The sequence below is a fragment of the Podarcis raffonei genome, chromosome 13, assembly GCF_027172205.1.
Source record: "Podarcis raffonei isolate rPodRaf1 chromosome 13, rPodRaf1.pri, whole genome shotgun sequence".
Lineage (NCBI taxonomy): Eukaryota > Metazoa > Chordata > Lepidosauria > Squamata > Lacertidae > Podarcis > Podarcis raffonei.
In genome coordinates, this window is record NC_070614.1 from 53,583,836 (window position 1) to 53,599,217 (window position 15,382).

The following is a 15,382-nucleotide window of genomic DNA, read 5'->3' on the forward strand; positions in this document are numbered from 1 at the left end:
GAATGCGGCAGCCAGACTGGTGACTGGGGGTGGCCGCCGAGACCACATAACACCGGTCTTGAAAGACCTCCATTGGCTCCCAGGACATTTCCGAGCACAATTCAAAGTGTTGGTGTTGACCTTTAAAGCCCTAAACAGCCTCAAAGGCCCAGAAGACCTGAAGGAGCGTCTCCACCCCCATTGTCCAGCCTGGACACTGAGGTCCAGCGCCGAGGGCCTTTTGGCGGTTCCCTCATTGCGAGAAGCAAAGCTACAGGGAACCAGGCAGAGGGCCTTCTCGGTGGTGGTGCCCGCCCTGTGGAACGCCCTCCCATCAGGTGTCAAAGAGATAAACAACTACCTGACATTTAGAAGACATCTGAAGGCAGCCCTGTTCAGGGAAGTTTTTAATGTGCTGCATTTTAAAGTATTTTTAATTTTTGTTGGAAGCCGCCCAGAGTGGTTGGGGAAACCCAGCCAGATGGGCGGGGTACAAATAATAAATTATTATTATTATTATTGCTTCTGCCACCTCATCGCCTTCCACAAACAGGAAATCATATCGCTGTGCGCAACCGTGCGGCCACAGCCAGCCACCCTGCGGAATGGCGTTACGTGACACCAGGCACTCGTGTCCAAATATTAACAGCAAGCCTGTCGGAGTGACGGAGGTTGCTTTCCCCTCCTCGGTGGGTCCCACGAACCCAGACTTCTCTGTTCTCCATCAGGCAGGAAGGGAAGAAAAATGGGGACGGGGGACAGAGCGATGGGATCAATGAGGCCTTTCACCCCCAAACTCCCATTTAGGCAGAAGTCTCCTATGACGCCAACCCAGTGAAGCCTGAATGCCTTGGTTGGCAGGGGAACTACCCAGGTCTGGACCAGGAATGCACCCTGCTGCAAGGATCCCCATTCACCGCCACAGAGGTTGTGAAGATGCGGGGGTCAAAGTATTTATTTTTAGCCTTCAAGCGGCCACAGAGAGCTGGGGGTGGAGGCAGGGGGATGAGTTGTGTCCTTGAGACACCCTTCTTGGGCAGACTGCGTCATGCGCAGCCTTTCCTTTGTCTCTCCCCCCTCTCCCCCGGTGTGACTGGAAAAGTGCTTGAAATCCCAAAGGACCTGGGAGCCTTGTTCCCAAGCCCCTTCCATGCAAGCCCCCCCAAGCCCCGCTTGGGATATTAATCTGTGAAATTCACCTGTGGAACTGGCTGCCACTAGACGAGGTCAGGGCCGCTGGCTTGGCCACACCCCGGGAACAGCTTTGACCAGCCGGCTGAATGGAGGGTAGCTGGTGGGTCACAAAGCCTTGGGGAGCTGGGGACTTCCTTCGCATGGAACATGGTGGACTCTCTTTTAAACAGAGGTTGTCAGAGGATTCTTCAACTGCAATTCCTGCATTGCAGGGGGTTGGACTGGATGACCTTTGAAGAGTCTCTTCCAACTCTGCAATTCCGTTATCTCAGAAGGTGGCGTCCTCTCCTTCACTGGAGGTGTTGTAAAGGAAAATCTGCCCTTCTTCCCTTATGGGAGACACAAGAGCCCTTCTAGAGTCCTCACATAGGTTCCCTATTGGTAGGAAAGAATAAGAGAGGCCAACCAGAGAATATTGAGAAGCAAAGCGGCTAGTAAGCCTGATCTTTATTGATCTGTTGCAACAGGGCGCTCCCCTCTCACGCAGGAAAGGAGGAGGACCCCGAACAAAGGTGTGCCCGCTCTTATATAGATATTTTAAATTGACTTCCCTGGAGCTCAAGACCACCCCTCCATACATGCATACATCAGAGAAGGGGTGTAACCCAAGACCACCCCCCACAAACATCATACCTACATCACAGAAAAGGCGGTCTACAACAGAAATCCGAGTGCCTTGTTTTTACTCTGTCTGCTAGGTTATCTGATAATGCCTTATCTGATTGCCTTTCCTGGTAGTCTGGCCATTCCTTTGAGATAGCGATTTCCCAATTCCTGAGACAATGGGAAGGTTCCCTCACCCCCTCCCTCCTTGCAGAGGAAACATTTGGTCGGCTTGGGAGTCAAAATGGTTTCAGGGCGGTCCTCCTGTGCTGCTCCAGACATGCGCTCCACATATCTATGTACGTCCTTGGTTGGTACATTTATGAACATTTATTATATATATAAGACCTTAATTTTTCTTATTTCAGAGGTTTTCAAACAGAGGTTGGGGTGGCCGTCGGACAGGGATTATTCAGCTGTGATTCCTCCTTTGCAGGGGTCCCCTGCAACCCCACAGTTCTACCATTCTGTGGGTCTTCTCCCGCAGAACGGCTGGTGAAATGTGTGAGAGCATGTGGGGCGGCGAGAGGCTGGGGGGCGTGAAGAAGCTGCACCCACAGAATTCCCTCTGGGTACATGGGGTGCATGGGATGCAGGTGGCGCTGTGGGTTAAACCACAGAGCCTAGGGCTTGCCGATCAGAAGGTCGGTGATTCGAATCCCCGTGACGGAGTGAGCTCCCGTTGCTCTGTCCCAGCTCCTGCCAACCTAGCAGTTCGAAACACCTCAAAGTGCAAGTAGATAAATAGGTACCACTCCGGCGGGAAGGTAAACGGCGTTTCCATGCGCTGCTCTGGTTCGCCAGAAGCGGCTTAGTCATGCTGGCCACATGACCCGGAAGCTGGACACTGGCTCCATCGGCCAGTAAAGCGAGATGAGCGCCACAACCCCAGAGTCAGCCACAACTGGACCTAACGGTCAGGGGTCCCTTTACCTTTACATGGGGTACAGGAGGCCTTTGGCGAGGGCAGTGGCGCTGGCTGGGCCCACGCCTGTTCCTTGCGCGACACCCGTTGCTGGGGCACCCATCTCGTCTCCCTCAGGAATGCCCATCTGCTCAGCTAAGCCCCGATGCTAAAGTGGGGAAGCCCCCTCTTTCACGGGGCTGAGGGGTGGCGATGTGGGCCCTGCCTCTACTGTTGCGCATGATGGCCGCACAAAGCCCCGCATCCAAGGCAGGCCCTCAGCGCGCCTTAACAAGCATTAAGCCTCCTTTTAATTAGCTGCCTGGGCCGCTTAATCCTGGCTGATGCGGGGCCATTAATTAAAAGGCACAATGGCAGGGGAGGAGCGCCATTCTCCCCAGCGACGTCCCGGGTGTGCGGGCTCCCGCCTCGACCCTGCGGAAAAACCTCCACTTCCCGGCTAATTGAAAACCCCACGGCTGCCGTCTTCACAGCCGCCACTGTCTCCTTCAGAGGAGAAAGGTTGAGGCATTCAAATTTGCAAGCACTCGGATCTACCTGTAGCTGGTTGAATGTCTGAACCCAGAACACGCTTGCCATCCTGGCGAAAAGAGGCAGGTGGGGTGCTGCAGAATCCTGTCCCGGGCCTGTTGCTGTTCAACAGCTTTATAAACAAACTTGGATGGATGAATTGATAAATAATAATAATAATTTATTATTTATACCCCGCCCATCCGGCTGAGTTTCCCCAGCCACTCTGGGCGGCTTCCAATCAAGTGTTAAAAACAATACAGCATTAAATATTATAAGCTTCCCTAAACAGGGCTGCCTTCAGATGTCTTTTAAAGAGAAGATAGCTGCTTATTTCCTTCACATCTGAAGGGAGGGCGTTCCACAGGGCGGGTGCCACTACCAAGAAGGCCCTTTGCCTGGTTCTCTGTAACTTGGCTTCTCTCAGGGAGGGAACCGGCAGAAGGCCCTCGGAGCTGGACCCAAGTGTCCAGGGTGGAGACGCTCCTTCAGGTCTCCTGGGCCTTTGAGGCCGTTTAGGGCTTGAAAGGTCAGCACCAACACTGTGAATTGTGCTCGGAAACGTACCGAGAGCCAATGCAGACCTCTCAGGACCGGTGTTATGTGGTCTCAGCGGCCACTCCCAGTCCCCAGTCTAGCTGCCGCATTCTGGATTAATTGGAATTTCTGGGTCACCTTCAAAGGTAGCCCCACGTAGAGCCCATTGCAGTAGTCCAAGCGGGAGATAACTAGAGCATGCGCCACTCTGGCAAGACAGTCTGTGGGCAGGGAGGGTCTCATCCTGCGTACCAGATGGAGCTGGTAGACAGCTGCCCTGGACACAGAATTGACCTGTGCCTCCATGGACAGCGGTGAGTCCAAAATGACTCCCAGGCTGCACACCTGGTCCTTCGGGGGCACAGTTACCCTATTCTGGACCAGGGCCCATCCAAACTGGGAGGCATAGCTAACGCCGCCGAAGACAGAATCGGGAGTCAAAACGACCTTAACAGATTGCAGACCTGGGTCCAAATGAACAAAATGAGTTTCAGTGGGGACAAATGTCAGGTCCTACGCTTAGGCAGGGAGAACTAGGTCGGGGGCCAGCAAACGTTCAGCAGGGGGCCGGTCCGTTGTCCCTCAGACCTTGTGGGGGGGCCGGACTATATTTTGAAGGGAAAAAATGAACGAATTCCTATGCCCCACAAATAACCCAGAGATGCATTTGAAATAAAAGGACATTCTACTCATGTAAAAACACGCTGATTCCTGGACCGTCTGCGGGCCGGATTAAGAGGGCGATTGGGCCGGATCCGACCCCCCCCCCGGGCCTTAGTTTGCCTCCCCATGAACTAGGTACAGAAATATAGGATGGGGGGGGCACCTGGCTTAACAGCAGACCAGGTGACAAGGATTTAGGGGTCTTGGTGGACCACAAACTTAACATGAATCCATAGTGTGATGGAGCAGCAAAAAAGGCCAACGCTATTCCGGGCTGCATGAACAGAAGCCTAGTGTCCAGGTCAAGGGAAGTTTGGTACTATCTTATGTACAGTGGTATCTCGGGTTACAGAAGCTTCAGGTTACATACGCTTCAGGTTACAGACTCTGCTAACCCAGAAATAGTGCTTCAGGTTAAGAACTTTGTTTCAGGATAAGAACAGAAATTGGGCTCCGGCGGCAGGCCCCATTAGCTAAAGTGGTGCTTCAGGTTAAGAACAGTTTCAGGTTAAGAACGGACCTCCGGAACGAATTAAGTACTTAACCCAAGGTACCACTGTATTTTGGTGTTTCTATCTTGCAAATTGCCCCTTGATCCTTGAATGGGCAGTATAAAAATTTAATTAATTAAAAATAAATAAATGTTAAGGAGAGCTTTCTGATGGTAAAAGCTGTTCAGCAGTGGAATGGACCCGCCTGAAGCGTGGTGGGCTCTCACTGGATGTTTTTAAGCAGAGGTTGAGCGGTCATCTCCCAGCTGTGTTTCCTGCATAGCAGGGGGTTGGGCTAGATGACCCTTGGAGTGCACCCCAAATTTACAATTCTATGAAATCTGGAGGGCAGCACATTGACTACCCTGGTCCAAGCGGATCATCAAAGTCTTAACTCAAGCCTTTTCCAGAAAGACTGCATAGGCCTTTGTTGTTGTTGTTTTAAATAATTTTTATTGAATGATTTTATGTTACAAAAAAACATTACAACCATACTACCACTAAATATAATAGAGAAATAAATATTACACACATCAATATTTAGTTTATTTGTTATTTACCCTCTTATTTCCTCCCAAACATTCCATGCAAAAACACACATATGTAGAGACACACGAATAAAAAATGATAATAATGGAAGTAAATATTTCCCCCCTTTGATCTTGCAAAATCTTTTCTTCAATTCTGACTTCCTGTCAAGTCCCTTCACATATGTTTTATCTCACAATCGAATGCGCTCAAAACAATAAACCTTTTCTCTATAAATTTTCCAATACGTTCTTCCACTGCATAGGCCTTTGCAGGGGTTGAATGGCTGTGGAGGAATTCGTGGCCGCCTTTCCGTTTGCGGCTTGTCGCCTGCCTGAAAATCCTGCAAAAATCCCACCTGCTCCTCTGCTCAATTTGCGCCCCCTACAGGGGAAAGACCCCCTCCCCAAATCCCCCGTCTCCCTTCACCTCCCCACCCTACCTCCTGCCCTCCATCCCAGAATAACACGAAGGAGGAGAATGGCAGGGCCCCTGGGTGACTTTTGCTGGTCTCTGGGGAAACCTCCCTAGAGAGCAGCAAGAATCAGCCAGGCCTTTTCTCAGACCCCTGGGAGGCAGAAGGGAGAGGGAGGAGGAGGAGGAGGTTTCCTTGGCAATCCCAAGTTTCCCCTTGGGATGACGGATTTCGCGGGAAGGGGGGGCTTACGGGATGACGGAGGTGTTGGGAAGAGGCTGTGATGGTGGGGAGAGAGAAAGCTGTTGGTTGGGGGTACAGCGAGAACCTCCAGGCCTTCATAAGCCGAACTGTTGGGAGATTCAGAACAGATGAAAGAAAGTCCTTCCAGCGCATTTTTGACCTGTGGAACTCCCTCCCACAAGATAGTCAAACCCCTAAAGGTAAAGGGACCCTGCGACAGGGTGAGCTCCCGTTGCTCGGTCCCTGCTCCTGCCAACCTAGCAGTTCGAAAGCACGTCAAAGTGCAAGTAGATAACTAGGTACCGCTCCAGCGGGAAGGTAAACGGTGTTTCCGTGCGCTGCTCTGGTTCGCCAGAAGCGGCTTAGGCATGCTGGCCACATGACCAGCTGAACGTTGGCTCCCTCGGCCAATAAAGCGAGATGAGCGCCGCACGGAAACACCGTTTACCTTCCCGCCGGAGCGGTACCTATTTATCTACTTGCACTTTGAGGTGCTTTCAGACTGCTAGGTTGGCAGGAGCAGGGACCGAGCAACGGGAGCTCACCCCGTCATTGCGGGGATTCGAACCGCCGACCTTCTGATCGGCAAGTCCTAGGCTTTGTGGTTTAACCCACAGCGCCACCCGCGTCCCTGTTATCGGTCTATATTCCTTTACAAATATTGTTCGACAATAGTCCTAATATACATTTTTAATTCATTTTGATGTTATTATCCAATAAATTTCTTGTGTTTTCCCATTATGAGGTTTATTTCCTGTTCTGTGTTTCCAGACAACCCTGCCTCGGGGTTGGGCTGGATGACCTCTGGGGTGCCTTTGACTCTTCCATGATTCTAACCCTTTGCTGCTTCTCTACCCATCCAGGCCGCCCTTCCTTCCTTCCTTCCAGCCAGCCAGCCAGCCAGCCCCCACTCCCTGCCCTTTCTCCACCTCCCCCCCTTCCCGTAACCCGTCCCCTGGGCAACACATGCCTTTCACTGGGGGACAAAAGCCCCCCTCCAGTCCCCACCCCATGAGGACACCCCCCTTGTCTCCCTCGGCCTTGCCAGCAGAGGGTGGCCCCTGTTGCCCAGGGAGATGGGGTGGGTGGTCCGAGCACCCTTATAAAAATGGCAGCCGTGGAGACAGGCAGGCCAGACGCACCCAAGCCATCCTTCCGCTCGCCCCGGGGGGTCAAGGCAGCCATCCCGACCCACATCCCAAAGGAGAAACTCGCTGGCTTGTTTTGGGGTGAAGGATGAAGGTCTTGCCTGCCTCCCTCTTCCTCTTCCTCCTGCCCCTGGCCTCCCAGACCCCTGTCCACTCAACCCAGGTAAGTAGAAGACCCCAGGAACACCCCACGTCTGTCTCAGACCCCCCCTTCTCTGTTGAAGACCCCACATCTTCGAAAGCATTCCAATGCACCAATTTTTTTTGCAGAGATCTAAAATAGCACATTGAATTGCTGGTGGGTAAGAATTTTGGGAGCGGGGCACAGGGTCCTGCTTATGGGGTGTTTTTTGGGGGGGTTAAATTTCTCCTCTTTTGTCTCCCTCCCTCTTCAGTCCTTGCTGGAGATCCTTGGGGAAGACCTGGCCACCTTGCTGTCGGCCAACGAAGGGGACCACCCGCCGCCACTCTCCCAGATCCTACACGGCCAACAGCCCCTCCACGATGCCCCTGGCCCCCCAGCCCCCTCCTCAGGGGAGCGCGCCTTTATCCACCTCCTGAAAGACTTTGTGAGCACCCAGAAGAGGTTCCGGGGGCGAGCCAAGAAGATGGCCCAGCAAGGGTGCTTTGGCATCAAGCTGGACCGGATCGGGACCCTCAGCGGCCTTGGCTGCTAACGGTAAGCCTGGGAGTGGAGTCGCTGAGGAAAGGGGGTTGGAGAGAGGGAAGGGCAGGGTCTGCATCTCAAAAGCCCCCTCTCTCGGCACCTCCAAGTGCTGGACTGGGGTTAACATGCCTACTCAAGTGACTAGTCCCTTTGAGGTTGCCCACCAGATGTCAAAGAGAAAAACAACTACCAGACTTTTAGAAGACATCTGAAGGCAGCCCTGCTTAGGGATGCTTTTAATGTTTAATAGACGATTGTATTTTAATATTCTGTTGGAAGCTGCCCAGAGTGGCTGGGAAAACCCAGCCAGATGGGTGGAGTATCAATTATTATTATTATTATTATTATTATTATTATTATTATTATTATCCTGCGCTGATCATGTTCAAAGCAGCAGGATATGCTGAGCTTTCCCTGGGCACCCAGGAGACGTTGGAAGAAGAATCCTTTTTTTTTGTTTTGTTTTTTTTAAAATAATATTTTATTAAGTTTAACAATAGAAAAGTAGAACAATAAAAACACAGAGAAAATATAAAACACAACAATACAAACTTTCACAATACATAAAATACAAACATTTAACAAGGGGGGGGAAAAGAACAATCAACACACAAAACATAAAATAAGAAAAACACAAATCACTCTTTTCTAATTATTCATCTTCAATTAACTTATTTTCCTGACTTCCTCACGCCTCCCTTTTTTATATCCCTTTTTAACAATTAGTTCAGCAAATTCGTATCCTACTACTTTGTCCTTATATATTTTACCTCCCAAATTTATAATTTCAAATTTTTATCTCTGATTACTAGAACCCCTTCATTTTATTTCAATGTCATCAGCATTCATACATTTTACAATACTTCTGTAAATAAATTTTAAATTTCCTCCCATCTTCTTCCACCAACTCTTCTCCCTGGTCTCGGATTCTGCCAGTCATCTCAGCCATTTCCATATAGTCGGAAGAAGAATCCTTTTTGGATCGATTCCAAATTTTCATGGAATCCAGGCACAGAATCGTGGAATTGTTGAGTGGGGAGGGAGCCTGAGGGTCATCTAGCCCAACCCATGGCAAAGCAGGAAACCTGCCCATCTGAAGCACATTGCTTCCTCCAATTCAGTGGTTCTCGACCCTTGGGTCCCCAGATGTTGTTGGACTACAACTCCCATCATCCCTGAGCTCTGGCCTTGCTAGCTAGGGGTGATGGGAGTTGTAGTCCACCAACATCTGGGGGCCCACAGGTTGAGAACCGCTGCTCCAGATAATCCTGGCAACGGTAGTTTTGCCGCTCGCAAGCTACAACTCCCAGCACCCCTAACAAACTACAGCTCCCAGTGTGGTGTAGTGGTTGAGAGCGGTGGACTCGTAATCTGGGGAACCGGGTTCGCGTCTCCGCTCCTCCACATGCAGCTGCTGGGTGACCTTGGGCCAGTCACACTTCTCTGAAGTCTCTCAGCCCCACTCACCTCACAGAGTGTTTTTTGTGGGGCAGGAAGGGAAAGGAGAATGTTAGCCGCTTTGAGACTCCTTAAAGGGAGTGAAAGGCGGGATATCAAACCCAAACTCCTCCTCTTTTTCTTCCGAGGATTCTTGCATTGGGGAGTGGAATGTGTTTGAAATATGCTTTAAGAACCAATCACAACAATACAAGCACAACACTTGGCTAACAGTTAGTAGAGAATATATAATAGAATGATGGGTGGCGCTGGGGTTAAACCACAGAGCCTAGGGCTTGCCGATCAGAAGGTCGGCGGTTCAAATCCCCGCGACGGGGTGAGCTCCCGTTGCTCGGTCCCTGCTCCTGCCAACCTAGCAGTTTGAAAGCACGTCAAAGTGCAAGTAGATAAATAGGTACGGCTCCGGCGGGAAGGTAAACGGCGTTTCCGTGCGCTGCTCTGGTTCGCCAGAAGCGGCTTAGTCCTGCTGGCCACATGACCCGGAAGCTGGACGCCGGCTCCCTCGGCCAGTAAAGCGAGATGAGCGCCGCAACCCCAGAGTCGGCCACAACTGGACCTAATAGTCAGGGGTCCCTTTACCTTTACCTATCATTCAAATTACAGTGGTACCTCAGGTTAAGTACTTAATTGGTTCCAGAGGTCCGTACTTAACCTGAAACTGTTCTTAACCTGAAGCACCACTTTAGCTAATGGAGCCTCCTGCTGCCACCGCGCCACCGGAGCACGATTTCTGTTCTCATCCTGAAGCAAAGTTCTTAACCAAAGGTATTATTTCTGGGTTAGCGGAGTCTGTAACCTGAAGCGTATGTAACCCGAGGTACCACTGTACAGGAATAAGCCAATCTAAGTTCATATGTACAACGTAACAGAGCGGTGGAGACTGATGAAGACTACTGCGAAACAGTGGCATCATTCTGGAGACGCTGTCCTTTTGAGGTTTTTGAGACGTCTTCCGTTGAAACTTTTGAAAGACTATTGAGAGACTTTACTTTGGAAGCTTTTGAGACGACTTCTGTTGGAACTAACGTGAGACTGTCCTTAGATATCTGTTTTGAACAGACGGCTTGATGGTCCTCGCTACCACTCTGTTACGTTTTACATATGAACTTTGATTGGATTACTCCTACGTGCTGTGTTTGCACTGTTGCGATTATATATGCTTTAAACAGAATCCTTTTGCTGACCATGTCTCCGGACAACCAACAAATAGGATTATTTGTCTCTGGACAGCTGACAAATACCATTTTCCCACCATATGTCCCCCTCAGGCAGCTGTTACCTCCAGGTAGACTGCCTCTGGGCTTGGAGGTAAAATTTAGCTACAATCACCTGTAGACCTTTTGCACCTCCTCCTCCTCCATAAATTTATCAAATGCCCTTTTAACGCCTCGAGAGTTTGCGGCTGTGGGTTCCTTACATTAACTATGTCACGTATGAATACAGTGGTACCTCGGCTTAAGTACTTAATTCATTCCGGAGGTCCGTTCTTAACCTGAAACTGTTCTTAACCTGAAGCACCACTTTAGCTAATGGGGCCTCCTGCTGCCGCTGCGCCGCCGGAGCACAATTTCTGTTCTCATCCTGAAGCAAAGTTCTTAACCTAAAGCACTATTTCTGGGTTAGCAGAGTCTGTAACCTGAAGCGTATGTAACCCGAGGTACCACTGTATACACTTCCTTTTCAACAACTGTTGCTCTTCCCCATCCAATTCAGAAGGTGATTCACCAGGATGCACTCCTTCACCTGGGACCACTCCTGCTTTCAGATCTCTCATCCGCAGTCCATCTTTGCCTTTAGCTGCAACACAGGGGGTTGGACTGGATGACCCTCGGGGTCCCATCCAACTCTATGACTCAATAATAATAATAATAATATATTTATACCCCGCCCTTCCCGGTTCAAAAACCGGGCTCAGGGAGGCTAACAACAAATTTAAAACACTTAATTATAAAAGCAGCATAAAATACAGTATAAAAACATGAATAACAATAGAATTCAAAAATCAATTTAGGGGAAATAAGCGTAAGGGCTAGCTGGCTGAATTGGTCCTACTTGGGCCAGCGAGGAGGCCAGGGGAGAATTAGCTGTGGGATCCCAGCTAATTTTCATTAGGATCTTCATAAAAGGGTAGGGAAGGAAGAAGAATAAAAGATCAGGCTGAATTCAAATTAAAGGCCAGGCGGAATAGCTCTGTCTTACAGGCCCAGCGGAGGGAGGTTAAATCCTGCAGGGCCCTGGTCTCCTGGGACAGAGCATTCCACCAGGTCGGAGCCACCACTGAGAAGGCCCTGGCCCTGGTGGAGGGTAGTCTGACTTCCTTAGGGCCCGGGACCTTTAAGCTATTATTATTCATGGACCTTAAGGTCCTCTGCAGGGCATACCAGGAGAGGTGGTCCCGTAGATACGAGGGTTTGGCAATGGGAACTTGCCAGTTCCCCAGGCTGAGGGTTCGGGAACGCAGGCTCAAGTCTCCGAAGGAGGATCATAGGTGGACAGAACTTTCCAGATGTATGTCAATTTTGGTAAGGCTAAAAATTATGGCGGCAGCTGTTTTCAGCTCCTTTCCTAGCATAGAATTCGCATTTTTCACAGCTGCTGCACACTGGATTGACATCTTAAAAGAGCTTTTCACTAGGACTCCCAAGCTCTCGTTCCTGGTTGACCTCCAGTTCAGACCCCACGAGCCTATATTTGAAATCCGCATCACTTTACTCTCGTTTACATTGGATTGCGGGACGCGGGTGGCGCTGTGGGACGTGGGTGGCGCTGTGGGTAAAAGCCTCAGCGCCTAGGGCTTGCCGATCGAAAGGTCGGCGGTTCGAATCCCCGCGGCGGGGTGCGCTCCCGTTGCTCGGTCCCAGCGCCTGCCAACCTAGCAGTTCGAAAGCACCTCCGGGTGCAAGTAGATAAATAGGGACCGCTTACTAGCGGGAAGGTAAACGGCGTTTCCGTGTGCTGCGCTGGCTTGCCAGAGCAGCGATGTCACGCTGGCCACGTGACCCGGAAGTGTCTCCTGACAGCGCTGGCCCATCGTCCTCTTGAGTGAGATGGGCGCACAACCCTAGAGTCTGTCAAGATTGGCCCGTACGGGCAGGAGTACCTTTACCTTTACCTTTACATTGGATTGCACTGGCCAATTCGCCTTCCATTCGCTCGGTTCGGAGCCCTTCGCAATCCCTTTTTCATTTCAGCACCCCTGGACAGTTTGGGATCCTTGGCAAACTTGGCCACCTCACCCCCCAACTCTTGATCATTTCAGGAATTCTCTGCATAGACCTTGTATATTTGGCCTTCCGAAACGCCAAAGATTCCTGCGCAGATTTAGCTGTCAGGGAATAAGAGGAGTGGTCCTCTTACTGCGGGACTTGACATCTTTCCGCAGGGCCTGCAAGACGGAGCTGTTCCGCCTGGCCTTTGGCTTGGACTCAGTCTGACCCTTCTGTTTCCCTCCCCTTACGGTCTTGATCTGTGGGCTGCTTTTAAAACGAGGCTGCATTTTAAATTGTATTTTAACCCAGTATTTTAATTTTTTTTTTCCTTTCCCTTTCCTCCCCCTATTATGTTTTTATTGTAATTTTACTGGTGTTAGCCGCCCTGAGCCCAGCTCTGGCCGGGGAGGGCGGGGTATAAATAAAAAATTATTATATTTATTATTAGTAGTAGTATTATTACAAAACCAGTTGCTGGTTAAGGAGCAGGAAACAGAGTAGGGATAAATAAATGCCTGAGAAGAGCCCTGCTGGATCAGGCATGTGATTTAAACGATGGGTTCGCTCCCGCAAGCTGTACTGAGCGCCACCACGTTGGGTAGTTCATAAAAATTCGACAGATCCTTTGCGGAGGAGGCTATCCAGAATGCGGCAGCTAGACTGGTGACTGGGAGCGGCCGCCAAGACCATATAACACCGGTCTTGAAAGACCTACGTTGGCTCCCAGTACATTTTTGAGCACAATTCAAAGTGTTGGTGTTGACCTTTAAAGCCCTAAACGGCCTCGGTCCAGTAGACCTGAAGGAGCATCTCCACCCCCATCGTCCAGCCAGGACGCTGAGGTCCAGCTCCGAGGGCCTTCTGGCGGTTCCCTCCCTGCAAGAAGTGAAGTTACAGGGAATCAGGCAGAGGGCCTTCTCGGTGGTGGCACCCGCCCTGTGAAACACCCTCCCACCAGATGTCAAAGAGATAAACAACTACCAGACTTTTAGAAGACATCTGAAGGCAGCCCTGTTTGGGGAAGCTTTTAATGTTTGATGCATTATTGTATTTTAGTGTTCTGTTGGAAGCCGCCCAGAGTGGCTGGGGAAACCCAGCTAGATGGGTAGGGTATAAATAATAACTGATTCTCATCATCATCATCATCATCAATAGCTGCTATACGCTCTTTCCAGGGCCAGAAGCAGCAGACCTGCTATTAAACTGCAGAACTCCCTGCCACAGGAAGCTTTAAAAGAGGATTGGGCAAATTCTTGGAGGAGAGGGTTGCAATTGGCTACTCGCCGTGCCTTCATGGTCAGAGGCAGAGCAATGGGTAGATTTACAGAGAGGGCTATTGATGGCTGCTAACCATGACGTAATGTTTCTGAATGCCAGTTGCTGGAAACCAGGGAGTAGGGGGAGAGCTGCTCTCGCACTCGGATCCTGCTCGTGGGTTTGGCTTTGGGCCAACCAGTTGGGCACTGCGAGAACCAGGATCCGAAAGCTGACAGAATATGCCGCATTAGGCGGTCTATCGGAAAAAATAAAGAATAAATCAAACCAGGAATTTGCTTCAAAACGGGAGGTTTTCAAACAATATCTGAAATATAAATATAGTAGTTCAATCTCTGTTGCCGCATTCGAGGAACTTCAGTAATAGTTGCAAGACAGATTATTAAGATTAATTAAGATATATTAAGTTTAATTATGATATGTGTGTATTGGTAATAATATGAAATTGAAATATGGAATAGACGGGAGGTTGGGTCTTTAGTGTGAAGACCAATTTATGTTTTATTGTTTGTTAAGAAAATTCTGTGCCTAGAGTTATCCCTGTGTGTACCGTATTTTTCGCTCTATAAGACGCACCAGACCACAAGATGCACCTAGTTTTTGGAGGAGGAAAACAAGAAAAAAAATATTCTGAATTTCAGAAGCCAGAACAGCAAGAGGGATCGCTGCGCAGTGAAAGCAGCTATCCCTCTTGCTGTTCTGGCTTCTGGGATAGCTGTGCAGCCTGCATTCGCTCCATAAGACGCACACACATTTCCCCTTACTTTTTAGGAGGGAAAAAGTGAGTCTTATAGAGCAAAAAATACGGTAATTTGGTATTTGTGTTTTCTCTTGCTGCATGAATAAAAAAAAGGAAAAAAAGAGAGAGAGACCTTGGCTAAGATGGGCCATGATTGCCTTGACCCAGCAAGCCTCTTCTGATGTCCTCATTCTGCCTCTTCTCTTGCAGGTGCCACCCCTCTGACGAAGCCCCCAGGGGCCGAAGGACTCTGCACAGACAAAAGTGCCCGCCGGGTGCTTGCAAATAAATCGCCGTGCCTGCCCCTCCGGGCGATCTGCCCCGCTTTAGACCAAAAAAATTAAAAGCCCCTCCACAACCCTGACCCCCACGGACTTACTCCAAACACCAAGCGTCTCAACGTGCCAACCATCTGTAACCAATTGGAACCTGTCTTAAATTTTTGCAAAAAAATAAAATTGTTTCTGTTTGACTCCCCCACCCCACCCAACTTTGCTGCCAAATTCATCCGGGTTTGCGGAACGTCGAGCCGTGCAAAGCGTATTTTCGATTTGGGTAGAGAAAAAGGACGCCTCTCTGCGTGTAAGGAGCAGGTTGTCCTTGCCGCTTGGTGAGCCAAGGCAGCTCTGAGATCAGGAGGCAGAGCTAACAAATGTTTTTTTTCCAAGGCAGGCCCGTCAGCGCTCACTTTCAGGGCAGGTAACAGAAAATCCTTCTTCAGTTCAGCTGCGGAACTCCCTGCCACTGGAGGTAGTGATGGCTTCCATCTCGGATGGCTTTAAAAGAGGATGGGACAAA

At 50.0% G+C, this 15,382-nt stretch overlaps 1 protein-coding gene across 1 annotated transcript; it reads left to right on the forward strand.

Moving 5' to 3' along the window:
• Positions 1 to 7,013: 7,013 nt before the first annotated feature.
• On the forward strand, positions 7,014 to 15,064 carry LOC128400185 (C-type natriuretic peptide-like). Its single transcript, XM_053362256.1, has 3 exons — positions 7,014 to 7,399; positions 7,632 to 7,915; positions 14,795 to 15,064. The coding sequence occupies exons 1-2, from the start codon at positions 7,325 to 7,327 to the stop codon at positions 7,911 to 7,913; spliced, it is 357 nt and encodes a 118-aa protein (XP_053218231.1). The 5' UTR covers positions 7,014 to 7,324; the 3' UTR covers positions 7,914 to 7,915; positions 14,795 to 15,064.
• Positions 15,065 to 15,382: the final 318 nt, after the last annotated feature.